At 40.9% G+C, this 27,966-nt stretch overlaps 2 protein-coding genes across 2 annotated transcripts in view; both read right to left on the bottom strand.

The window, feature by feature from the left end:
- Window positions 1-1,574: 1,574 nt before the first annotated feature.
- Window positions 1,575-27,835, bottom strand: LOC128362856 (NLR family CARD domain-containing protein 3-like). The gene is made up of 14 exons (XM_053323709.1): window positions 27,768-27,835; window positions 12,458-12,559; window positions 12,247-12,360; window positions 11,965-12,084; window positions 10,855-10,962; window positions 9,761-9,868; window positions 8,750-8,828; window positions 8,363-8,588; window positions 4,438-6,214; window positions 4,188-4,361; window positions 3,661-3,834; window positions 3,205-3,378; window positions 2,269-2,315; window positions 1,575-2,131 (listed from the first exon to the last, which is right to left on the bottom strand). Exons 2-14 carry the CDS (start codon window positions 12,544-12,546, stop codon window positions 1,575-1,577), a joined length of 3,747 nt encoding a protein of 1,248 aa, XP_053179684.1. The 5' UTR covers window positions 12,547-12,559; window positions 27,768-27,835.
- The window catches only part of LOC128362857 (uncharacterized), an 85,526-nt gene continuing 74,255 nt past the window's right edge, over window positions 16,696-27,966 (bottom strand). Inside the window, exons 14-18 of the mRNA XM_053323710.1 lie at window positions 19,706-19,879; window positions 19,133-19,306; window positions 18,465-18,638; window positions 17,511-17,557; window positions 16,696-17,357 (exon numbers count right to left, since the gene is read on the bottom strand). Coding sequence (XP_053179685.1) covers window positions 16,759-17,357; window positions 17,511-17,557; window positions 18,465-18,638; window positions 19,133-19,306; window positions 19,706-19,879 — 1,168 coding nt within the window. The 3' untranslated portion in view covers window positions 16,696-16,758. The remainder of the gene's footprint in view (window positions 17,358-17,510; window positions 17,558-18,464; window positions 18,639-19,132; window positions 19,307-19,705; window positions 19,880-27,966) is intronic.

The following is a 27,966-nucleotide window of genomic DNA, read 5'->3' on the forward strand; positions in this document are numbered from 1 at the left end:
TGACAATAACACCACTCATCTTCTCATAGTCAAGCCTATGTGACATGTCTTAATAATGTTGAAGTGGATGTGTTTGAATAGGGACAAAATGGAACTTCTTATATTATTGTTATTAGAATTAAACTTAATATACACCCACATAAATATATAGATTTATTTTCATGTTTTTCATTAAATTATACAAATCAGTGAAACTCATGAAACAAATTAAGCCATTTCAGATGTAGATGATTATTTAAAAGTGTGACAAGTTTTGTAAAAAAAAGTAAAAGTATCAGTTTCATGTTATAGATAAAAAAATGACATTCAAGTGACAAAAAAGGAAAAAGAAAAAATGGCACAAGAGAAGCTGTTCAAAAGCATTTTCTTATACATACATACAACATTATTGAGTGTTTAAAACTCCCTTAGAGAGGGTGGCTTAGTTACAACGCCGTATTAGTTCCATATAAGTAAAAAAAAAAAAAAAATACTGACCTGGAGGAGGGGGAGTAATATTCCGAGAAAAAAAACTCAGAATTTCTGAGATTAAAGTTGCAAATTTGTGACTTTAATCTCACAAATTCTGAGTTTTTTTCTCACAATGGCAACTCAACTGTGCTTTACATAAAACAGAAAAACATGTAATTTGAGAAACATTAAAACATACAATTAAAGTACAGAAAAATAGAAAGAGAGAAATAAAATACTAGAATAGAGCATTAAATATAAGATTGCAGCATAAAATAATAAATTAGCTTCAAAATCATTAAAAGGACATAGAGTGCAAATGAAAGATTAAAATGTAAAGTGCTTTAAAAGAGCTCAATCATAAGCTCAGGAGAACAGAAGTGTTTTTAACCTGGATTTAAAAATGTTCACAGTTGGGGAAGACCTTTTCCCTTTATCCTTTTTCTAGTAATCAATTTTAAATCTCCATTTTAAAGCTGACTCTTCCCAATGCAGCGGTACATGCCCTGGACCCATTAAGGAGGAATAGCCCATAAGAAGACGACCCCCCTGTCTATTGATCATTTTCACTGTGGACATTCTCACACTGACTAACCCAAATATGAATGTACTTTTTGGAGTCATAATTGCAACTTCAATCTTAGACATAAGTCTTGTAGTTACTGGTTGGAATCTCATGATCACAATTATTCCATTATGATATGCATGTGACATAAAACCTGCCACACTTCAACTGCTGAACCTCAGCCTTCACCATTTAAAGGTATTAATTTAAACAACCGATAGGTGACATGTTAATCTGACAATCATCAGTGATTTGATATCCAAATAAGTGAAAAAACTATGAAACTACTATACAAACTAGTATAAAATAAAACATAATTAAGATCCCATTTTCATGATCCCATTACAGTTCAAGCCTTTCTAATACACTAACAACTGGACTCAGTTTATCATTTGATTCATTGTACAGTCAATCATGTGGAAACCATGTTTATATTTACAACCAGTGAGAGATACTGGTATACTGGTACTAAATACCATCAGCTGCGTGTGATCCTGTACAGACTGAACTATCTGGTCAGCAGTGAGAAAGTTTCTCTAACAGGAGGAGACTCTCCCTCCTACAGAGGACACAGAGACATTGAGGAATCAGACCAGTCATACCAGAACCCAAACCCAGCACACAGAGGCTGAGTAAATGTGGTGTTGAAGGTGTGGAGATGGATCAGTGTGTCAGAGGAGACTCTGTAGAAGGACAGAGTGCCAGCAGGACAGTCCACATACACTGCTACTCTGTTAGAGACAGAGGAGGAGGAAGAGGAAGAGGAGGAGGAGGAGATGGATGTTTCTCTGTTATCGTGCCAGACAGAGTAACCACCATCAGAGCAGAATAGACTCCAGGACTGATCATTCCTTCCAAACTCACAGTCATCACCCAGTCCTTTCCTGCTGATTCCTCTGTAAGTCACTGATATATCGACTCCTCCTCTACACTCGACCTCCCAGTAACAGCGACCAGTCAGATCATTTCTACACAGCAGCTGAGGACACCAGTCAAATCTGTCTGGATGATCAGGATATGACTGATCCTCCTTCACACGTGTCACCTTCCTGTTGTTGTCAGACAGTTTGAGTTTTTTGTTTGCTGTGTTTGGATCCAGTGTGAGTTCACAGAAATCTGATGGAGAGAACAAGACAAGATACAGCTGCAGTTATTGATCTATTATCTGTTTGATGATGACATCATCTTCATCCTCAGTAGGATGTGAATGAGTGATGGCAACGTTTGATGAATGAAATGAAAAACACACTTACACTTCCTCAGACCTGGTGTCAACCATCGGACTCCAGCAGGCTGCAGCCTGAAAGGAGGAGGGGGGTCAGAGCAGCACGTTCTCTTTCAGCATGCTAACATGGACATTTAATGACTGTCATACACATATATTCTAAATATGATAATATTTGTCATATGATGATAAATATACAGTTGTGCACAGTACATACACACATTGTTCCCTTTCATACAACTTGTTCAAAGTGGGAATACTAAGCCTAAAGACATCTACATACAGTCTGTTTCATTACATTCATCAAGATTCATTCAGTCAAACTCAATGTCAACAACGATGCTTTTATCTTTTAAGACTTGTATTCTGCACGAATGACAGGACTTTTTGAACACATGCACACTAACAGGATTTTGTGTTTGTGTGACATGTAAATCATCCTTGGTTTTCATGGAAGTCACTATATAAGTTTAAGTCAGGGGTTTCAAACTAATTTTAGTTTAAGGGCCACATACAGACATATTTGATCTCATGTGTGCCAGACCATTAAAATCCACTGCATAATAACCTATAAATAATATATAGTATATATTATAACTATAATAAACAATCTATTCACAGAACAGATGAACGGGCCTTAAGATGCCTTAAGAAAGATTAGATAAATCGTCCCAAACAAAATTTTTGCGACAGGGCTGTCAGTTTGGGGTTACCATGGTAACAGATACTGATAAAATGTGTACTTAAAATCTGAATCTGTTTGACACCCCTGACTTAAGTTGTTATTATTGTTGTTGTTGTTGTTATGAAAATGATAATTCAGCCTGTTTCTGTTTGTCTTTCCAAAACAATCTTTGGACAATTTTGTAATTTTCGTCTCAGACAGCAGTGGAACAATCTGCTTCAGTCTGAAGTGTTTGAGTTGCTTTTACTGCAGCTTTCTGTTTTTCCTATCTGTCCAAACCTGAGAGTGTCCAGTCCCCACTGTGGATCCTCCAGTCGAGGAGTCAGCAGCTTCTCTCCTGAGTCTCCTGGATGATTGTAGCTCAGGTCCAGCTCTCTCAGATGGGAGGGGTTGTGGCTCAGAGCTGAGGCCAGAGAAGCACAGCCTTTCTCTGTGATCAGACATCCTGACACACTGAACACACAAAACAACACACATTACATGATCTAAGAATACTGCAGGATTGAAAGGTAATGTGTTTATTATTGCCACCATCAATATGTTTCTGTAGTCTTTGGAGATAAATATATAACACTAGCAGTCACTACTTTTCAATTACAGAAATACATGACCAAGATTTTCTACACTGAAATTTAAAATCCTGGTGATGAGGAGATTGTACTGCTATGAGGCTGTTTGAAATGTATTATTTATACAGTTTAGAGAAATATGTAAAACCAGTTGACATGATCAGACCTGAGAGTCCCCAGTGTACAGAGTCGATTCTTCAGTCCAGCAGAAAGCTGCTTCACTCCTGAATCCTGCAGGTTGTTGTTACTCAGGTCCAGATCTCTCAGACTAGAGGACTGGGAGCTGAGAACTGAGGACAGAGCTGCACAGCTTCTCTCTGAGAGATTACAGCCATTCAGTCTGAAGAAACAATAATGAACAAGAGCACAAATAACATTTATGTTGAAATAAGTCTAAATTTGTTGTAATTTATGCCAAGCACTGATGACGTGTCATAAAGCAGCCAGAGATGAGACAGTTAACAATCAATATCGATCAGTTTCTTATTTTCAGTCAACAGTGATATACAGTATGTGTGTTGGACAGTACATGCAGCTAAAGTACAGTAACACTATTTCAGATTTTCTATCCCATGAAAATTTTAAATCCTTAAGAAAAGGAGACTCTAAAATGATGACATGAGAGAGGCTGTTTAAACTTCACTTATAATTTTGAGAATTGTCAAATCAGTTGAGCCAAAAACATTATCTGACCTTAGAGTTTCCAGTGTACAGTGTGGACTCTCCAATCCACCAGACAACTGCTTAACTCCCGAATCCTGCAGATTGTTGTTACTCAGGTCCAGATCTCTCAGACTAGAGGACTGGGAGCTGAGAACTAAGGACAGAGCTTCACAGCTTTTCTCTGAGAGGTTACAGTCAGTCAGTCTGGAGAGACAATGTGGACAAAAATTAATAAATTGTTAATTTTCTCTTCAATAAATTTAACTATCTGTGTACTTACAGAGCTTTGTTGGAGGCTTTGACCACTGGCAGCAGCCTCAGAAGAGCCTCCTCTGAAGCAGAATATTTCTTCAGGTCAAACACGTCCAGATCTTTTTCTGATGACAGTAAGATGAAGCCCAGAGCTGACCACTGAGCAGGAGATAGTTTATCTGTGGAGAGACGTCCTGATCTCAGGTACTGTTGGATCTCCTCCACTAGAGAACGATCATTCAGTTCATTCAGACAGTGGAACAGATTGATGCTTCTCTCTGTAGACAGATTCTCACTGATCTTCTTCTTGATGTACTTGACTGTTTCCTGATTGATCTGTGAGCTACTTCCTGTCTGTGTCAGAAGACCTTGTAGGAGAGTCTGATTGGTCTGCAGTGAAATACCCAGGAGGAAGCGGAGGAACAAGTCCAGGTGTCCATTTGGACTCTGTAAGGCCTTGTCCACAGCACTCTGGTAGAAATGTGCTGATGATGAGAATGTTGTTTGTTCTTCTGCCAGCAGATTGACTCCAGACTTGATGAATGTCAGATGGACATGAAGAGCAGCCAGAAACTCCTGAACACTCAGATGGACGAAGCAGAACACCATGTCCTGGTAGAGACCCCTCTCCTCTTTAAAGACCTGTGTGAACACTCCTGAGTACACTGAGGCTGCTTTGATATTGATGCCACACTCTGTCAGGTCTGATTCATAGAAGATCAGGTTGCCTTTCTTCAGCTGCTCAAAAGCCAGTTTTCCCAGAGACTCAATCATCACCCTGTTCTTGTTACTCCAGTGTGGATCTGTTGCAGCTCTTCCATCATACTTGATGTTCTTCAGTTTGGACTGAACCACCAGGAAGTGGATGTACATCTCAGTCAGGGTCTTGGGCAGCTTTCCTCCCTCTCTGCTTTTCAACACATCCTCCAGAACTGTAGCAGTGATCCAGCAGAAGACTGGGATGTGGCACATGATGTGGAGGCTTCGTGATGTCTTGATGTGGGAGATGATGGTGCTGGCCTGCTCCTCATCTCTGAATCTCTTCCTGAAGTACTCCTCCTTCTGTGGGTCAGTGAACCCTCTGACCTCTGTCACCATGTCAACACAACAAGTAGAAATCTGATTGGCTGCTGCAGGTCGTGTAGTTATCCAGAGGCGAGCAGAGGGAAGCAGGTTACCCCTGATGAGGTTTGTCAGCAACACATCCACTGAGGTGGACTCTGTAACATCAGTCAGGAACTCAGTGTTGTGGAAGTCCAGAGGAAGTCGACACTCATCCAGACCGTCAAAGATGAACACAACCTGGAACTCTTCAAACCTGCAGATTCCTGCTTCTTTGGTTTCAGTAAAGAAGTGATGAACAAGTTCCACCAAGCTGTACTTTTTCCCTTTCAGCACATTCAGCTGTCTGAAAGTGAATGGAAATGTGAAGTGTATGTCCTGGTTGGCTTTGTCTTCGGCCCAGTCCAGAGTGAACTTCTGTGTTAAGACTGTTTTCCCAATGCCAGCCACTCCCTTTGTCATCACTGTTCTGATTGGTTCATCTCTTCCAGGTGAGGCTTTAAAGATGTCTTCTTGTCTGATTTTTGTTTCTGGTCTGTCTGTTTTCCAGGATGCTGTTTCAATCTGTCTGACCTCATGTTCATCATTGACCTCTGCAGTCCCTCCCTCTGTGATGTAGAGCGGTGTGTAGATCTCATTCAGAAGGGTTGGGTTTCCTGCTTTAGCAATTCCCTCAAACAAACACTGGAACTTCTCCTTCAGGTTACACTTGAGTTTATGTTGGCACAGTGGAGCATGAGTTCCTTAAAGAAGAATGTACAAATGAAATCAGTCACTTAAAATACATCTTTCAACATTTAATACCCTCAACAAGTAAGTACATAAACATATTTTCCTCCATGTTGAGATATCAGTAAATATCTCCTTTATCAAGCATGCTAAATGCAGAGTCGGAAGTAACAAATCACAAGAACTCACATTACTGTAATGAGAAGCTATTTCATTGATTTGTACTCTTTTGAGTATTTGTCAAAGTCAGTCATTTTACTTTTGCTTAAGTATGGTTTAAATGAAGTAAAGCTGTTTACAACAATTGTACATTAATCCATTAATGAGTTAATCATTTATTTGTCCTTTAAAATGATCAACAGAAATTGCGAGCTACAAAGGAACCAGACCCCAATCAAATGCATTACACAAAAAACAGGTCAATCAGATCAAAATGTCATACCAAAACAAAGTCATAGCAGCCATGGATGGGACATGAGAGAGTTTGGAGGATACAACACCAGAGACCTCCTCTGAGACCTTATCGTGGTGGAGGGGATTGCATGACCCTGGGAGCTGTGTTGTCAGGGGTAATAGCCCCTGGTAAGGTCTCACAAGGCAAACTGATCCCAGGTGAGGGTCCAGACTAAGAACAATTTAAACGATTCCAAGAAACAACACAAAAGGAGGTGAGAACCTCACCCGGAAGAGAGAGACAAGGGCACTCTTCTGGAGCCTGACCTGGGAGGGGAGCGCCAACAAGTGTTACTCACAGCTGAGCGCAGCAGTAGTGGAGTTCTCCTCGCGGAACAAAAGGGTTGCCTCCTGCCTCTTGCGCCTTTGCATTGCTAGGAGGAAGACCTGACTGTTGTATGTGTGTATACACCAAACAGCAGTTCAGAATACCCAGCCTTCCTTGACTCTCTTGGTGGGGCCCAGTGAGTCCATAGTTCTGCTGGGATACTTCAACACCAATGATGGCAATGATGGAGAAACCATGGATTGGCCATAACAAACAATATGTTCGAGCATAAGGGTGTTCATAAATGTATGTGGTACCAGAACATCTTAGGCCAAAGGTAGATGATCGACTTTGTATTTGTGTTATCACACCCGCTGCTGTATTGTCTTGGACACTGGGGTGAAGAGAGGAGTAGAGGAAGCAGGGAAAGCTGCCAGACAGACCTGGGAAACCTGAACGAGTAGCGAGGATGAACTGGGAACGTCTGGCGGAGGCCCCCATCCGCAAGATCTTCAACCCTGACTTCCAGAGGAACTTCTTCTGCATTCCCTGAAAAGGTTGAGAACAAAGAATCCGAGTGGACCATGTTTAAGACCTCAGTTGTGGAGGCGGCTGCTCAGAGTTGCAGACGGAAGGTCATCTGTGCCTGTCAGAACGGCAACCCAAGAACCTGCTGGTGGACACAAGCGTGAAGGGAGGCTGTGTGGATGAGATTCGCCCTGAGATGCTGAAGGCTCTGGACATTGTGGGGCTGTCATGGCCGACGCGCCTCTTCAATGTTACATATCTCTCGTGGCCTGGGAACGCTTCGGTATACCCCAAAAGGAGCTGATGAGTGTGGCTGGGGAGAGGGATGTCTAGGTTTCATTGCTCAGCATAAAGCCACTGTGACCCAGCCCAGGATAAGCAGCAGAGAATGGATGGATGGATGGATGGACCACCAAAGACACTACAGACTGACACTGAGAAGGGTGGAAATTCCTGGCCACATCTTTCAGACATATTTGCATATTAACAGAGAAAATGCAACAGTGGCATACTACAGTGTAAGCTTTGCCTGTCCAGGCTCATGTTGTTACTGATCTGCATCGAACTTGGGAAACACATAAAGATAAGACATCTTTAAATTTAGATATACTGAGGGCCTATTCAAAACCATTTCATTTCTAATTTGTAATTAAATTAGAAAAAAATCTAAATTCAATAAGTCTCAATTTCTTTTCAACATGGCTTTTTGACAAATCTCTATACAGATGCCTTTGCCTAAATTTTCAGTTCATTGCATGGGATCCACATGTAAGGTAACCTCAGGGAGTAACTTAGTAACTTTTACTTTGAATTACGTTTTACACAAGTGCTTTACCTATTACTCCAATGTCATTTAAGTCAAGCTGAATAGGATAATTCAGTACTATTAACAACTCTGGTTAAATCGTCTTACTGCTCTGCAGACAGTCAGCCAGCTCCTCCTGCTTCATTCTCCTCAGGAAGTATAGTGCGATCTTTAGAAATGCGTCTCTATTGCTCTTCCCCTGCTCTTCCTCACCATCCAACACCTCCTCATCCTCTCTGTGATTCTCTAAGCATTCTGGGTAACTTGAACTCAGAAATGTCTGGATCTTCTTCAGCTGGTTCTTCACAAAAGTGACGATGTTCTCCTCCAGCAGCTGGAACAGAATAATATATGAATGACACAATCAAACTAAAATCATGAAGCAAACATCAGATTCATGTTGGACACACTGAAAATCCACTGCACTATAAAGTGCAGCATGGAGATGATTGTGAACAGAATAGATGTAAAAGTAGTTGTTGTACATGTACAGACCATAAATATGGAGTCCAGGTCTGTTTGATGCTGCTGGGCAGACTGACCACTGGGAACCTCTGAGCTCTCCTGGTCCACTCTGTGGAGGAATCATGAAGAATGAGCTCACATTATGTCTGTCCACACAGAGACAAACACAAGCTAAAGGTCCATCAAGTAATATTTGGATGTCAATCAATCAATCTTCATTTATATAGTGCTAAATCACAACAGAAGTCATCTCAAGGCACTTTTCACATAGAGCAGGTCTACAACGTACTCTTTAATGTGAAAAGAGAATCAGATGACTCCATGTAGTGGTAGCCGCTACAGCTCAGTCTGTTTGTAGCTTTCAGCTCAGTGTTTGGCTTAGTCCCAACAGCTCTGAACAAACCTCCATACAGCTCTCCCTCCCTCACTATGCACTGCTGAAGTGCCCTGGAACAAGAGCTAGAATTTCAGCTGCTCCAGTATTAGTTTGTTTCTGCCTGTTGTAATTGGTTCAGTGGTTTCACATCTAAATTTAGGATCAAAGTGCAAGTGATGGAAAATTATATTATTCAGTAATTATTAAATGTTTCCTTTTTGACTCATGTTGGTTGTGATTGATTCAGAGGTGTAGGACTGCTGCCAGTAAAGCTCAGAGTAGAACAGAAGCTGGATCATATGTTCAACATTATCAATGGCTTTGATCCTCAATACGATACTCAATACTATAATAGATAACAATGAAACATCCTCAGCATGGCTATAACACTAGGGCCAGTGTATGTTCATATATAAAGTCCCTCCAGTGAATAATGTGGGCAGAGGTTCCTGTTTTTAAGCTGCTGCCGTGTTGGTGCTGTTAAAAATGAGAGGAGCTTATAGAAGTCAGGTCAGGGCTTATTTATGGAACAGGGCCACAGGTTCATAATGACATCTGAAATTACATTTTTACTTTAGACATCAAATTGTCTTTGTGGTGATTCAGTTTCATGTTGTATGTCTTGTTTTTTGTATCTTAACATCTTGGGACCATGATTGACTTACTTTTTTTTTGGTCGTATAAGATATCCATTTTCATCTATGACCCTCATGGACGAATTGCTGGGTCCAGGTCCACGTCCAGCAGAGTCTGGTCTGTGCTGCTTCTTTGTTCTTCAACACAACACACACAGACGTTTGAGTGTGAATAATTATGGTGAAGTGATGTGAGTAGAGAACAGTGATGGACAATCTATATCTAATATCGTCCAACCATCATACAACCAACAATGTGATCTAATAATCCATGTAAAAATACCGACACAAGGCGTGGAGGTGGTGGAGTGGTTAGAGCGCATGCCATATACACAGCCGACCCCAGTTCGAATCCCGATCTGAGGTCCTTTGCTGCATGTCACCCCCCCCCCCTCACCTCACCTCACACCTTCAATATTATTCTGAAAGATACTCCAAACTCACAGTTCAGCAGATGCATAATACACACTACATACTAGGAAGAACAACTTTAGTTACAGTGCATCCAGAAAGTATTCACACCCCTTAACTTGCATACATGCCATGTTTCAGTTGTTTATTTTTAATACATTTGCAAAAAATTCTAAGAAACCTTTTTCACTGTCATTATGAGGTATTGTGTGTAGATTGATGAAAAAATCCATATTGGAATAAGGCTGTAACATAACAAAATGTGGGGGAAGTGAAGGGGTGTGAATACGTTCCAGATGCAATGTACATGATGCATATGAGTACTTTATACTGATTTATTTATATCCAGAACACAGGCTCACACATGTGCACATACCACACACTAGTGGTGGAATTTAACTAAGTACATGCACTCAGATGCTGTGTTTAAGCAGTTTTGAGGTATTTGTACTTCATTTATACTTCTACTCCACAATATTTCAGAGCACAATATTGTGCTTTTTGCATTTGTCCAACAGCTATAGGTTTTGGTTACTAACTCAGTTGTTGGAATTGTTGGAATTTTTGTTTAAAATATCTAGTAATGTTGCTGACATTATAAACTAATCTGATGTTGACTTACTCTTCTTTTGGTTGTATAAGATATGCATGTTTATCTATGGACCTCATGGACAACAAAGCTTTCTGTTGTTTCCTTAACATGATTGACTTACTCTTTTTTTGGTCGTTTAAGATATCCATTTTCATCTATGACCCTCATGGACGAGTTGCTGGATCCAGGTCCATGTCCAGCAGAGTCTGGTCTGTGCTGCTTCTTTGTTCTTCAACACAACACACACAGACGTTTGAGTGTGAATAATTATGGTGAAGTGATGTGAGTAGAGAACAGTGATGGACAATCTATATCTAATATCGTCCAACCATCATACAACCAACAATGTGATCTAATAATCCATGTAAAAATACTGACACTGCGTGATGCTGCGTTTAAGTAGTTTTGAGGTATTTGTACTTCAGTTAGTAAAATACAATGCATTACCATAGATGAATCTAGTATCTACCCACACTTAAATGAAGCAATTAATATTAAATCCACCTCAACAACTACAACATTAAAGTAGTAAAAGCATTAATATTAATCATCCAATAATAATAATACAATGAAGTTTTTAGAACTGTCAGCAGTAAATTAGTATGCTTTCTAGTTTCATGATAACATGACAAAAACAGATTTGCTATTTAAATTTCTGTATTTCTAAAGGCACAGACTACTTAAAATGATGTAATACGTTATGATAGATAATAGACCTAGTAGATAAAGTATCTGTATGTTTATCAAATAAAGTACTGGGCTTAACTGTCTTTCTGTTTGATTGATGGTCAGCTTTATAGTAGAATATTAACTGGCATTTAAAAAATAGAGTAAAATACTTTTTCACAATCATACAGAGAAAATAGGATCATTTTTCAGCCCTGCATGCATCCCCAACACTAATAAGGAGGGCAGCCTGAGTGTTTCTTCTATACAGTCTATGATGTATTTTATCAAAAATAATTGATAAAATAATCGATTACAAAAATAATCAATAACAAAAATAATCGATAGCTGCAGCCCTACTAAACTCCATTAATGTCTTCCAGGAGAGACTGTGTGAACATGTGATCTGTTATCTCCATATTGAAATGATTATCATGTCTCCTCAGATCACAGATCACATGTTCACACAGTCTCTATGACGACCGGCTTTTCACTAACGTGGTCAGACAACACAAACCAGTTCATTTCTAACATAACCCAACGTTTACTATGAGTTACAGCTTACATCGGATCAGTTGATGGATGTCCTCCTTTAAATTCAATGAAAAAGTTGTTCGACCGGTCGCTCTTTAAGGACACACAGCTGGGTTCAGATCCGGGAGATTCTGGTGTCTGCTTCTGTTTCCTGAAACAACAATAGCTCTGATGAATGTGCATGTTGGATAGAAATTAAAAGTCTGTTCAGTCTTTACAGAAATTTCCCCCTTTGATGAGATGTTGTTGGAATTTTTGTTTAAAATATCTAGTAATGTTGCTGACATTATAAACTAATCTGATGTTGACTTACTCTTCTTTTGGTCGTATAACATATCCATTTTCATCTATAGACATGCTGAACAAATTGGTGTGTCCGGGTCCAGGTCCAGGTCCAGCAGAGTCTGGTCTGTGCTCCTTCTTTGTTCTTCAACACAACACACACAGATGTTTGAGTGTGAATAATGATGGTGGAGTGATGTGAGTGGAGAACAGTGATGGACAGTTAGAGATACTCATCTCACCTCCGAGCTTTGGTCTGGCTGTCATGTTCCCCACACAGAGAGCTTTTAGAGGGAGGGACTCCCTCCTCTCTGTCCTCACACTGATCCATAGCAGAGAAACACCTTCACACAAACACAACACATTATTTCTCTTCATTCCTCTCAGTCACATGACACACACACAGAGCCGTATCTAATATCATCCAACCTTCATACAACCAAAAGTGTGATCTAATAATCCATGTAAAAATACTGATCCAAAATATTTGGCTTACAAATGTTCTAAGTTATTGATGTGTGAACACTGACTCAGTACTGTCAGCTGTGATCGGACACTCTAAACAGCGAACGTAAAATGGAGGAAAACTTCCACTGTGTCGATTTCTGTTGACTGTTAGTAGAGTTCAGAACTACAGATTTCTGCTGTTTCTACTGGAACTAAACTAACAAGATGAACAAAGAGTCATTCAAGAGTCAAACAGTGAAAACAGTCACAATACAAACTGAATAAAGTTACAATAAATACCTTTTTAGAAGGAGAAAAGAAGTTGCAACACAACGAGCTAAGAAACAGGAACTAAACTAAACCAGGAAATAAGCAGACAGAGAGAGAGAAGAGGGAGATGGGAGACTGGATGGAGATGTGGCCCCTTCTGGTGGCACAAACACACACTGCAGGATGTCAGGTTAATGGATCAAAGGTTATTTTTAATATATTTACATCATAAAAATATCAAGAGTTATAGATAATTTAGTGTTGATGTTTTTTAAAAGTTACATCATGTGAGTTCTGCTGAGTGGTTTGGTTTTAATTCTTTACATTAAAACATTTTGCCTTGTTTACAGTTTATTAAAATTACATTCTTTGTGAAAGTGAGTGCACCTTCAAACAGCACAGAAGAAAAATATCTTTACTTTTCAAAAATGGTCCTAACTAAGACAGACAAACAAGAGAACAGTAGATTATGAAAGCAAAATATTGTAACGATTCACTTACATGTCAGACACAAGAGTACTGTTAAAGTACTTGAAATAAATGGTTTAAGAGTAATAAACAGGAGTGTCACAGTGTCTCTCAGTAACACCACTCAAACACAGAGTCACGGCTGAGAGATTGGAGATGATGACTCTGTTACTCCAAAGACTCACAACTGTACAGGATCCCTACACTACCATCCTCGCCCTCAAGAGACAAACAGAGCACGTAGGAACAGAAACCCATGAAATACAACCACACAGTGAGAGAGAACATACATTAAATCTAATTAATGGACAACTAGTCAACTGGATGCCCTATGAACCTTTTTTTATAGAACAGATCATGTCCATCACAGTCCATTATCCCAACACTTTTTTTCTCCCTTCGCTAGGAAGATCCAGAAGGACCACCATCACTTCTAGTGAGACTAGGGTACATTCTTGCCCTCTGCAGGAACCGGTGGTCTCACCAACTCACTACTATCTGTTACTCTCTCCAGAGGGAAAAACAAAGTCTCTGAAACTACTTGGGGGCCTCCTCTGCAGCTGTGGCTGATCTGCCTGGGGGGTGGGGATAATTCCATTTTTGCCTAGGCTGACTCTGCTGGGGTGCAGACCCCTCTATCCCCAGCAGTTGGATGGGCCCAGAACACCTCTAGAGAATCCTGATCCAGGTGCCCAAACTACGTCAGCTTGCGCTTTTCGATGCGAAGGAGCAGCAGGTCTACTCCTAGTGCAGAACCACATCATCGGCAAAAAGCAGATGTTTATTAATGGGTCCACAAACATCTGCTTCTCTGTGAACCATCACCTTATCGTGGTGGAGGAGTTAGCATGTCCCTAGTGGAAGGTTTTGTGTGATTTTGGGCTGCATGAAAAGATATCACATTGGGCCCCACCATCATACACACAGGCCACGCCAAACATGCGCAATTGCTATAACCACACTTCTGCATGTGCAGCATTGCAACCCTGTTGTATAAGTCAATCAATCACAACAAAGTCATCTCAAGGCACTTCACACATAGAGCAGGTTCTAAACCGAACTCTTCAGGTTTTAATTTTAAAGAGACCCAACATTCCCACATGAGCAAGCACTTGGCGACAGTGGCAAGAAAAAACTCCCTTTTAACAGGAAGAACCCTCATAACCAGACTCAAAGTGGGCGGCCACTACAAAATGTAGACCAATACTAACTAACTGTCCAACATTTACTAACATTGAGCTGTGAAAATATAACTGTGCAGACATGCATGCAGTATTCTGTATACAGTGGAATGTGATGCGAGACTGATACTAGGGATGCAACGGTACTATTGAACAGTTCGGTCCGCTCTGCACAGAACAATACGACCTTATGGACTGCGGGTTTTCGGTTTTGCAATTAATTTTTCATTGATGCTTTACAGACCACTGTGTGTGTGTGTGTGTGTGTGTGTGTGTGTGTGTGTGTGCCTGTCCTGGCAGGTGAAAAGCCCTCCCCGCGAATTAATGTCCAATCACTGTTGTGCCTCCACCCACTGATCCCCTCTCACACTGTTGTAACTGGAGCCGGGTTCAAGGTGCAGCTCACACACAGAAGCGGGAAAAAAGAAAACAAAGAATGCCTCTTTGTTTTCTTTCAAAACAAAGACTCCTTCTAGCGGAGGAGTTGACAGAGAAAAGTTTGAAGATTAAAATCTCTAGTGTGGGTTAATTTCAGTTTCGCCGTTGAATACATGCGGGACTCTCCCGCATATTGATAGCGGCTCCCTGACGCCCGCAAATGAGCTACAATCTCCTGGAATCTGGATCGAGCAAGTGCGCGCGTGTATGCGTTTGTGTGACTATCAATGCAGCGCGTATGAGAGCACAACGTCCTTATAGGTGTGTGTTGCAGCTTATTAGACCAATAGAAGGCCAACTTTTACAGTCTAAATATAATCTTAGTGTTAAAACTCTTAAATGGTAAATGATAGAAGAATGATATAATGAACAAAATGGAAGCAGCAATACATTTTTTAACGAAGTATACTGTACATATCAACTAAGTATAAGACCAGTTCTTGTCATTGAGAAAGATTTAATAATTCTTCTTTTTTCATAACAATAATAAAAAGAAATTCCCACAGATGTCCTTCATTCCTGTTATAAGACATTTCATTCAACACAATGCTGCTCACCTCCTTCTTCAGTTATCAGTAGGGTTGCTTCATTATTACAGTGGAGACGGGTGCTATTGAGCGATGTTAGTTATGTTGAGTGATGTTAGTCCTGGCACTAGGAGCAGGGACAACTGATTAACTATGAATAGCTGCTAAATGTTTACCTGCATTGATTAAATGTCAGACAAAAGAGGAGTGAAATGCAGACACTCAGAATGTTTGACAATATTAGTAGTAACTAATGTTTGAGGAGCAACAGGTCATCATTTCCACTACTAGTGAACAACCTTTTTAAGAGAAATTGGGTGACATATTGTCTACCTCTCATTTTTCTCGTCTTTCTTTTGTTTGTTTTGAACCATGATTGTATTTATGACGCTGCTGAAACCAGAGCCTGACCGATATGGGTTTCTTGGAACTGATACCAATACCAATTTTAGAGGGGAAAAATTCACTGATAACTGATATGGTGGCTGATATACTGTAATACATTTTTAACTGTAATGAAAATAGACTCTCTCTATGTGGATTGTTCATTGATTTTGCACTGATATGAGGCTGCTTTATTATTAACACTCCTACAAACATGTTAATGGCGAGGAGATGGCATGGTTTGTGTAATTTATGGCAGGGGTCTGGAATCCTGCCATTTTTGGGTAGGAGAGAAAGAGGGGTGTCCTGTGAGTGTGGATGACTGAGTCCATAGTATGAATGGTTAATTCACACCTGTGTATTTCTTTGATATGTGTGACAGTCAAATATTGGTGGGAGATTAGTTGTGGGGTGAATCCAGCTGTGCCCAGGGTGTCTGATTTGTTTCAGTTTCAATTTCCATTTGCCTCACATCCTTCCTGACCCCTCCGACTGGTCATCCTTATCATTGGCATGTTGGTGGTTGGTTTGTTTATTGATTTGGTAAGGCTAAAAGTGCTTGTGCCAGATCGGGGTGGGTTGGAGGTACGAAATTGTGCTTGTCACTACAGACATCATACCAACTTGTATTTGATATGCCATGCTGTCATGTTTGCAAAAATTCAATAAACAGATTGGAGGAAAAAAAGTGCTTTAGCCAGAAAATGTCCTGAATTGTAACTCTTTAAGATAGTCTATAGTGTCTAGTAGTGTACTAGTGTCTGCTCCACATTTTTACATTTACAACCAGTGAGACCATCAGCTGTGTGTGATCCTGTACAGACTGAACTATCTGGTCAACAGTGAAAAAGTTTCTCTAACAGGAGGAGACTCTCCTTCCTGTAGAGGACACAGAGACACTGAGGAACCAGACTGCCTGACTGTAAACCCAGCAAACAGAGGCTGAGTGAATGTGGTGTTGAAGGTGTGGAGGTGGATCAGTGTGTCAGAGAAGACTCTGTAGAAGGACAGAGTGCCAGCAGGACAGTCCACATACACTGCTACTCTGTTAGAGACAGAGGATGAGGAGGAAGAGGAGGGGAGGGGTGTTTCTCTGTTACTGTGACAGACATAGTAACCACGACCATCGGAGCAGAACAGAGTCCAGGACTGATCATTCCTTCCAAACACACAGTTCGAACTAACTCCTTTCCTGCTGATTCCTCTGTAAGTCACTGATATAAAAACTCCTCCTCTCCACTCGACCTCCCAGTAACAGCGACCAGTCAGATCATTTCTACACAGCAGCTGAGGACAGACATCAAATCTGTCTGGATGATCAGGATATGACTGATCCTCCTCCTCCATATTTGTCACCTTCCTGTTGTTGTCAGACAGTTTGAGTTTTCTGTTTGCTGTGTTTGGATCCAGTGTGAGTTCACAGAAATCTGACGAGAGAACAAGACACAATACAGCTGCAGTTATTGATCTGTCAGCTGTTTGATGACGGCATCATCTTCATCCTCAGTAGGATATGAATGAGTGATGTCACAGTTTGAAGTTTGCTTTGTTTTCATGAATGAAATGAAAAACACACTTACACTTCCTCAGACCTGGTGTCAACCATCGGACTCCAGCAGGCTGCAGCCTGAAAGGAGGAGGAGGGTCACAGCAGCACGTTCTCTTTCAGCATGCAATCATGGACATGACATCACTCTATAAAAAGTCAGTCATATGTTTCCCCTGCAGCTCGGATCCTGATCACGCTGAGGTACATTGCTTGAAAACACAATTGTAAACCGCAACAACATTCAGCCAATCAAAAACAGGCGTCTTAAAGTCAAAATCAGGTGGACAGTTGCCCTTTTTCTTTTCAGACTCAGCAGTTTATATTCTAAACAGATGACAGGACTGTTTGAACTGATTCACACTAACATTTCTGTTTGTCTTTCCTGAACAATCTTTGGACAATCTTTGGAATCTATTTCCTCTAACACCGCTGTGGAACATTCATGAATGATGGTTACAGCAGACAATCAGCTGCAGTCTGTTTGAAGTGTTTGAGGTGAGTTCACTGGAGCTTTCTGGTTTTCATTTTGTATTCACCTCTCAGGAGATTGTTGTCTTTTCTTTATTCAAGAGTGTGTTATATCAATTTGAGAGTATATTTTATTGATTTCACATTCAGATTTCGTAATATTGTCCCTTAAACCATGCACTTATACACGGACACAATAAGTTCCACCACTTGCTTTTTCAAATGTAGCACATTGAATTTACTTATGAGTAAAGAGGCAGAGATCATTTCATTGGTGTGGGGATAAGAGCTGGAGCAGGAAATCTGTACAAGCAACTATATATCTTAGTGCAGCAGACAGTGTGAGCAGAAACAAAGCAAATCTAAGCACAGGCAGAAACTATTGGAGTGTGAGGGCAGGGTTTGAGGGAAAATATTATGCAATCTGAATTATGAAATCAATGAATTATGCTCTCAAATTGTTATACCACAGTCTTGAATAAAGGTAGAGAAAATACATATACCTGTCTATCCATACCTGAGAGTGTCCAGTCTCCAGTGTGGATCCTCAAGTCCAGCAGTCAGCAGCTTCTCCACTGAGTCTCCTAGATGATTGTAGCTCAGGTCCAGCTCTCTCAGATGGGAGGGGTTGGAGTTTAGAGCTGAGGCCAGAGAAGCACAGCCTTCCTCTGTGATTAGACATCCTGACAGACTGCAGACACAGAAAACCATACACGTCACATGATCTGAGATCACTGCAGGACTGGAAGTGTTTATTACTGTCGTCACCATTAATCTTAAATCAACTTTATACTTTCTAGTCACTGCCTCTCAATTCGAATTGCCAACATCATTTAAGTTTTTATTGTGAGGCAGTACCAACTTCCCATGACAGACTCAGACATCATAATGTGGCAAATAAAGACTGAAAGTTGTGGCAATAAAACTAAAACAATAACAGTAGGCAAACATTTCTGACTATCTGTCAAACCACATAACAGCTGAGGTGAAGTATTATATTACCAGGGTGAGTAAAGATCACTGTCATCTGCTGACAGAACAAAGCAAATGAAAGTATGTTAATAGAAAGTTATTCAGAGTCTAAACACACTTACAATTTGAGTAGAGAATAAACCCAAGTGTTTATGTCCTCATATAAATCACAGTTTAAGTGATGATTAGTTGAACAAGTTGGTGAATCCTGACCTGAGAGCTTCCAGGGTAGAGTGTGGACTTTCCAGTCCAGCAGAAAGCTGCTTCACTCCTGAGTCCTGCAGGTTGTTGTTACTCAGGTCCAGCTCTCTCAGATTAGAGGACTGGCAGCTGAGAACTGAGGACAGAGCTTTAACACTTGTCTCTGAGAGCTTACAGTCAGTCAGTCTGAAGACACAATAATGGACAAAAAGACAAATAATATTTGTGTTGATATAAATCTAGACTTTGATAATATGTAATCTCTGTGTTCTGGTTTAAACCAACAGTACATGTGACAGTTAATAATAAAATAATACAAATGAATAGTAATTCAGTGATACAAATCACATGGTATCAAAATATGATGAGCTTCTTCAAAGTTCATATCTGATGTGCTGATGATATCTGTGTGCTGGACTATATATGATTTTTAAGTAAAGAAACAGATTTCAGATTTTCTACTCTGTAATATTTCAAATCCTGATTAAGAAGAGATTCTGAAATACAGACATAGGTAGTTTAAATTGTACGTTTTTTATAGTGTAGAGAAATATCTTAAATCAGTTCAGACAAACATGATCTGACCTGAGAGTTTCCAGTGTAGAGTGTGGACTCTCCAGTCCAGCAGAAAGCTGCTTCACTCCTGAATCCTGCAGGTTGTTGTTACTCAGGTCCAGATCTCTCAGACTAGAGGACTGGGAGCTGAGAACTGAGGACAGCGCTGCACAGCTTCTCTCTGAGAGGTTACAGCCATTAAGTCTGGAGAATACATTTGGAAAATTATTGAATGAATAATTTTTTTTAATCCACTCTTCGAAAAACTCTCAGTGAATATCTTCAAAAAACAATCAATAACTATCTGTGTACTTACAGAGCTTTGTTGGAGGCTTTGACCACTGGCAGCAGCCTCAGAAGAGCCTCCTCTGAAGCAGAGTATTTCTTCAGGTCAAACACGTCCAGATCTTCTTCTGATGACAGTAAGATGAAGACCAGAGCTGACCACTGAGCAGGAGACAGTTTATCTGTAGAGAGACCTCCTGAACTCAGGTACCATTGGATCTCCTCCACTAGAGAACGATCATTCAGTTCATTCAGACAGTGGAACAGATTGATGCTTCTCTCTGCAGACAGATTCTCATTGATCTTCTTCTCTATGTACTTAACTGTTTTTTGATTGGACTGTGCACTGCTTCGCATCTGTGTCAGCAAGTCTCGTAGGAGTGTCTGAACTGTCTGCAGTGACAGACCCAGGAGGAAGCGGAGGAATAAGTCCAAGTGTCCATTTGGACTCTGTAAGGCCTTGTCCACAGCACTCTGGTAGAGATCTGTTTCTGCAGATTCTTTTATAGTTTCAGACCTCTGAGAGGTTGTTTGTTCTTCTGTCAGTAGATTGACTCCAGAGTTGATGAATGTCAGATGGACATGAAGAGCAGCCAGAAATTCCTGAATGCTCAGATGGACGAAACAGAACACCTTGTCCTGGTACAGCCCTCTCTCCTCTTTAAAGACCTGTGTGAACACTCCTGAGTACACTGAGGCTGCTCTGATATCGATGCCACACTCTGTCAGGTCTGATTCATAGAAGATCAGGTTCCCTTTCTGCAGCTGCTCAAAAGCCAGTTTTCCCAGAGACTCAATCATCTTCCTGTTCTCTGGACTCCAGTGTGGATCTGTCTCAGCTCCTCCATCATACTTGACATTCTTCTGTTTAGTCTGAACCACCAAGAAGTGGATGTACATCTCAGTCAGGGTCTTGGGCAGCTCTCCTCCCACTCTGCCTTTCAACACATCCTCCAGAACTGTAGCAGTGATCCAGCAGAAGACTGGGATGTGGCACATGATGTGGAGGCTTCGTGATGTCTTGATGTGGGAGATGATGGTGCTGGCCTGCTCCTCATCTCTGAATCTCTTCCTGAAGTACTCTTCCTTCTGTGGGTCATTAAACCCTCTGACCTCTGTCACCATGTCAACACACTCAGGAGGGATCTGACTGGCTGCTGCAGGTCGTGTGGTTATCCAGAGGCGAGCAGAGGGAAGCAGCTTCCCCCTGATGAGGTTTGTCAGCAGCACATCCACTGAGGTGGACTCTGTAACATCAGTCAGGATCTCATTTTTGTGGAAGTCCAGAGGAAGTCGACACTCATCCAGACCGTCAAAGATGAACACAACCTGGAACTCTTCAAACCTGCAGATTCCTGCTTCTTTGGTTTCAGTAAAGAAGTGATGAACAAGTTCCACCAAGCTGTACTTTTTCCCTTTCAGCACATTCAGCTCTCTGAAAGTGAATGGAAATGTGAAGTGTATGTCCTGGTTGGCTTTGTCTTCAGCCCAGTCCAGAGTGAACTTCTGTGTTAAGACTGTTTTCCCAATGCCAGCCACTCCCTTTGTCATCACTGTTCTGATTGGTTCATCTCTTCCAGGTGAGGCTTTAAAGATGTCTTCTTGTCTGATTGTTGTCTCTGGTCTGTCTGTTTTCCAGGATGCTGTTTCAATCTGTCTGACCTCATGTTCATTGTTGACCTCTGTAGTCCCTCCCTCTGTAATGTAGAGCGGTGTGTAGATCTGATTCAGAAGGGTTGGGTTTCCTGCTTTAGCGATCCCCTCAAACAGACACTGGAACTTTTCCTTCAAGTTAGACTTGAGCTTACGTCGACACCTGCCAGCCAGAGTCCCTGAATTAATAGACACAAGAAAAGGATATAAACATATTTTCCTGTATCTCTTGAGACATCAGTAAATGTCTCATTCATCCAGCATGTTCATCTTTATAGAAATCCTCTTACTGCTCTGCAGATGGTCAGCCAGCCCTTTCTGCTTCATTCTCCTCAGGAAGTGCAGTGTGATCTTTAGAAATGCATCTTTGCTGCTCTTCCTCTGCTCTTCCTCCTCCCCGTCCAACACCTCCTTATCCTCCTCATGACTATCTAAGCATTCTGGGTAATTAAGACTCAGAACCTTCTGCATCTTCTTCAACTCATTCTTCACAAAAGTGACAACGTTCTCCTCCAGCAGCTGGAACAGAATACTATATGAATGACGCAATCAAACTAAGATCATGATGCAAACATCAGATCCATGTTGGACAGACAATCTACTGGTCTACAAAGTGCAGCATGGAGATGATTGTGAACAGAATAGTTGTAAAATTAGTAGATTTACAGAGTAGAGATGGAAAGATTACCCGACTCATATCCATATACAGGCACAGGCAGCAAAACTATACTTATTACACACTTGACACACCTCGTGTTCAGATTCATCTCAGGCGAATAGTTTCAAGAGTGGTGAGCATTGGTAGTTGATGCTTACATATCTTTTAAGTATCAGATCGTTGGCAGTGTATTGAGAAATGTATCATAGTGGCCACAGACCAGAGATGGTTCGATACGGTTTCCCACTCAATCCTGCTCAACCGCCTTTCTACTCACCTTGGACTCACTGGTACTGCTCTATCCTGGTTCACTTCCTATCTATCCAACAGAAAACAGTTTGTCACCTTTAATGGATCCAGCTCCCACCCTGCCCCAGTTAACCATGGTGTGCCACAAGGTTCCGTACTTGGTCCTCTCCTCTTCATCATCTACATGCTCCCGCTTAGCCAGATCATCCACTGCAACGGTTTGTATTTCCATTGCTACGCTGATGATACCCAACTCTATCGCAACACATCACCTTCCACCCAGCTCCCTCCACAATCCCTCATCAACTGCCTGCATGAAATAAAAGTCTGGATGACCACCATCTTGCTCAAACTCAACAGTCAGAAATCTGAATTCATGGTTGTTGCTCCCAAGACTCTACTCTGCAAAGTAGGAGATCTTGTCCTCATGGTTGATAGGTCCTGCATCTTGCTGTCCTCTGAGATTCGCAATCTGGGGGTTATTTTGGACTCCACACTCTCATATGACACACACATTAAATCTGTCACCAAATCCGCCTTATTCCACCTAAGGAACATTTCCAGGCTCCGTCCTTCACTCTCTGACTCAGTTGCTGAGACTCTCATACATGCATTCATCACCTCACATCTGGACTATTGTAATGCCATCTTTTATGGGGTACAGGCTCCAATATGTCCAAAATTCAGCTGCCAGGGTTCTCACTCGAAACAAACCCTGCCAGCACATCACCCCCACACTCAAACAGTTGCACTGGCTTCCTGTTAAGTTTCACATTACTTTCAAACTTCTCCTCTTCACCTACAAATCTCTTCATATGACCTCCTCCAGGTTCACCACCCTTTACGGGACCTGTGCTCTGCCGACTTGGGCCTCCTGTCCATTCCCCGCACCAGAAGGAGAACCTTTGGGAGCAGGGCCTTTAGTGTGGTAGCTCCTACCCTTTCGAACTCACTCCCTCAGGACATTCGCCAAGCACCAACTCTGGACTCTTTTAAATCTAAGTTGAAAAGGCACTTGTTCCTGCAGGCTTTTGCTGGCTAAATGTGTGTTTTTGTCTGTACTGTACTGTTGTTGTCTGTGTTTCTTGTTATTGTGAAGCGACCTTGGGTTTTATGAAAGGCGCTATACAAAATAAAGTTAACATTATTATTATTATTAGATGCACAACCCTAATACAGACCATAAATATGGAGTCCAGGTGTGTTTGATGCTGCTGGGCAGACTGACCACTGGGAACCTCTGAGCTCTCCTGGTCCACTCTGTGGAGGAATCATGAAGAATGAGCTCAAATTATGTCTGTCCACACAGAGACAAACACAAACTAAAGGTCCATCAAGTGATATTTGGATGTGAACAGAGCATCAGATGACTCCCTGTAGAGGTAAAACTAGTTCTGCTGATCCCACTGAGAATCAACATCTCAGTCTGTTTGTAGCTCTAATCAACCATTCATACACCTGTGACAGTCACATGGCCTCTGACCTAATTTCTTATTGGTTGTAAGGGACCTGGGAAGTGGCTCATCAGGAGAAATGGTCACCTGAACACCTGAATTGGTGTGAATGGTCCTTTATAAACAGAGCTTGGAGCATTCTCTTTCCTGTTTGAGTTGCTGGATTTGTTTGATTTTGTTTGTATTTTTGTTTAATCTTCCATTTACACACATTCATACATTACTGATGTACTGACATGCATAATTTATATAATTTAATTAAATAAATGTATGTTCACTAAATAGTTTAAAAAGTAATGTGTGGTCTCCATCTTTTGTCCTACCTCTGAGCCAGGTAGCATTTTGTGTTACTTTTGCATGGAGTATTGCACATGACAGTAGTGTTTTGTTAGCTTGGGGTAGCTTTAATCTAATCTGTTTTTTTTTCTTTTTGGGCTCATCATTTTGAGGTAAGGTAGTGAGAAAATGTTTGATATGGCAGTACTTGGACTGGTGTTTTCCTCGGTCAGGCATAGCAGAAGGCTCTACTAGAGGGTCTGTTGCATGGTGTCTTCATAGTGTGGCGGGAAAGGTGGTTAGAGCATTTGGCTCAGTTTCTCTTCAATGCCGCTGGGTTACAGTGAATAAATACCTGCTACCAGGGATGAGTTTTAGTTAATGTAGTATGGCTGCCATTTGTTGCATAACATGTTGTTTTGTGAATTTACCTAATTTTGATTATCTAGGTAGCTAGGTCTGATTGGTTATGGCTAACATTGTGGAGAAGTTTGTTCAGTATCCCTCTGATGAGTTGCTGGAGCAGTGCACCAAAGACCAGTTGATTAAGATTGCTCAGCATTACTATGTTGAAGTGTCCAAACACACAAAGGAAAATCTCAAGACTAACTTACAAGAATGTGGTGTGCTGATGGATTGGGGAGGTGAGATTGGTGTATGTATTTGTAGAACTGGCTTGACGTTTGAACAGCAGAAAGAATTGCTGCTTTTGAAATTGGATCATGAGAAGGAATTGGAAAAAATGAAATACAAAAAGGAAGAAATGAAACTGGATTTAGAACTACAAAAATAGACATTAATTGAGGAAGGTAACGTTTCTACATCTGCTTTAAATGGGGAATCCACTGTTTCACTGGTTTTACCAATAATTTGAGGTTGTTGCCAAAGTTTCATGAAAATGATGTCGAAATCTTCTGTTTGTTTGAACATGTTGCTTATTCAAGATCTTGACCTGATAAGGAAAGAACTTTAATGTTACAATGTGTAACCCTAACCCTTTACAAGTAAAGCACAAGAAGCCTATTCTGCACTATTGTCAGAGTACTGTAAAGATATTATAAAATCATCTGTCTTAAAGGCTTATGAATTAGTTCCTGAAGCCTAGTTGTTCTAGAGCAATTTAAGCATCTACATTAATGAGCACAATGTCACATGTCCTAATGAGGCTGCAGTGTTGGCCGATGAATATGTGTTAACACACAAGCGAATCTTTGGTGAGCGCTATAGCAAGGATCATAAATATCAGAAAGCAGATTCTTTTTCCCCAAAATTGGAACAACCACAAATGTGTGTAATTATTGCCATCAAAAAGGTCACTGGAAAAAGGAATGTCCTCTGTTTAAAAAAGAGAACTAAAGCATCCCATGTGAAGTCAGCTGGTTTGACTACAACTATCCATACTCCATATGAAGAAAAACTGGTGGCCATTTCAAATGCAGGTTAAACAGAATCTTCTGAGATTGACCTGGATTATGCTCCATTCATGTCTGATGGGTTTGTTGTGTTAATTGGAAGTGATAAGACAGTCAAAATACTGAGGGACTCAGGAGCTTTGCACATATTTTGTGAGGGAAGTAATTTTGCCCTGTGATGTGACATCATCAGGCCTGTACTCTTACACGGTCATGCCATTTGGACTGCGTAATGTTCCAGCCACATTTCAGAGGTTAATGAACAAAGTTGTGTGTGGACTGAGTGATCTGTTATTTCCATATTGAAATGATAATCACATCTCCTCCCTCTCTATGACGGCCGGCTTTACACTGATGTGGTCGGACAACACGTTGTACAAACCAGTTCATTTCTCACATTACCTAACATTTACTGTCAGTTACAACTTACATCATATCAGCTGGTGGATGTCCTCCTTTAAAACAAATGCTTAAATGCTTTGACCGGTCGCTCTTAAAGGACAGACAGCTGGGTTCAGATCCAGGAGATTCTGGTCTCTGCTGCTGGATCCTGAAACAACAACAGCTCTGATAAATGTGCATGTTGGATATAAATTAAAAGTCTGTTCAATCTGTGCAGCTTTACATTCTTACCTTCCACCAGCAGGTTGTCCAGGTTTAAAATATAGAGGTTCATCCATTGGAAAGTCACTCTTCATGGACACACAGCTGGGTTCAGGTCCAGCAGAGTCTGGTCTGTGCTGCTCCTCTGGGCTTCAACACAACACACACAGATGTTTGAGTGTTAATAATGATGGTGGAGTGATGTGAGTGGAGAACAGTGATGGACAGTTAGAGGTCCTCATCTCACCTCTGAGCTTTGGTCCGGCTGTCATGTTCCCCACATCGAGGACGTTTAGAGGGAGGGACTCCCTCCTCTCTGTCCTCACACTGATCCATAGCAGAGAAACACCTTCACACAAACACAACATATTATTTCTCTTCATTCCTCCACATGACACACAGAGCCGTATCTAATATTGTCCAACCTTCATACAACCACCAGTGTGATCAGTGTGAAGATTTATTGAAAGATTATTATTGAAAGAAACATAAAATAGACTAAAATACTGTTTAATACTCATACAAAGGAAGAACAATCATTTTCATCCCTGAATAGTATCTTCAGGCTTCCTCTCAGCTACATACAGCACCAGCAGCCTGTGTGTAGCCTGACAGACCAACCTCAGGGAACAAGAGCCTCAACCTCAGAATGGCCGCTTTGCTCCCAATGATTTCACTGTATGAACCTAGATCTCAATGCCACTGCTGTGCCAAATATATCAGCTGAGCACAGCCTCTCCCATAGCTGCAGCCTGATTTAACCCCTTCCTCCACCACTGCGCACTCTCTCTCTATTTTATGTATATTAAGACATCTTTACCTCCGTTTTTACTTCTATGTTTGAACTTTTTATGGACTGTTTTACTCAGCATCTGACCCTCATGTGTTCTGTTGCAAATGACAAAGTGATTTGAAGTTGAAGCTGTCACTAATACAGACAGCATGTTGTTGTTTCTCTCCATAAAGAAGATAAATGTAACTCAGTTCTGTCAGCTGTTATCAGACACTCTGAACAGTGACAGTAAAAAAGAAGAAAACGTCCACCATGTTATGAGGGAGTATTGGGGCCAGGCAAAAAAAAAAGCCAGAAAAAAAAAAGAAGAAAATATCCAGAACAAGAAAAAAAAAAGAAATCAATTTACTGCAGAGGCTTGACCACAGTGCCACAGGATCAAACCAAGTTACTGACTATGCCAGCAGCTGTACGTCTTTAGAGTGTGAAGGTGATTTTCTGAAGTGGCGCAGCTGTATTCCTAACTGATAATGTATCATATCAACAATGTAAAGCCTACTCGTTCTCTTTTCTTTTTCTTTTTTTGCCTGACTTTTTTTTTCTTCTGCTGGACTTTTTCTCTTTTTTTTGTGCTGGACTTTGTGTGTGTGTGTGTGTGTGTGTGTGTGTGCCTGGCCCAACTGAAACTAAACTAACAAGATGAACCAAGAGTCATTCTCAAACAGTGAAAACAGTCACATTAGAAAATGAATAAAGTTACAATAAATACCTTTAGAAGGAGAAAACAAGCTGGACATGACCAGAGAAAGAGAAACTCAGGATAAATCCTATGCAGGCTGGAAAACGCCCGAAGAGAGAGCTGTTTTTCTTTTCTACTTTTTTTTTTTTTTTTTAATATAAATCTTTATTTAGCACAAACAACATAACGTCAAACTAAGTCATTAATATAGACAGTTCAATAAAAAGAA

Source organism: Scomber japonicus, chromosome 8, assembly GCF_027409825.1.
Source record: "Scomber japonicus isolate fScoJap1 chromosome 8, fScoJap1.pri, whole genome shotgun sequence".
Classification (NCBI taxonomy): Eukaryota; Metazoa; Chordata; class Actinopteri; order Scombriformes; family Scombridae; genus Scomber; species Scomber japonicus.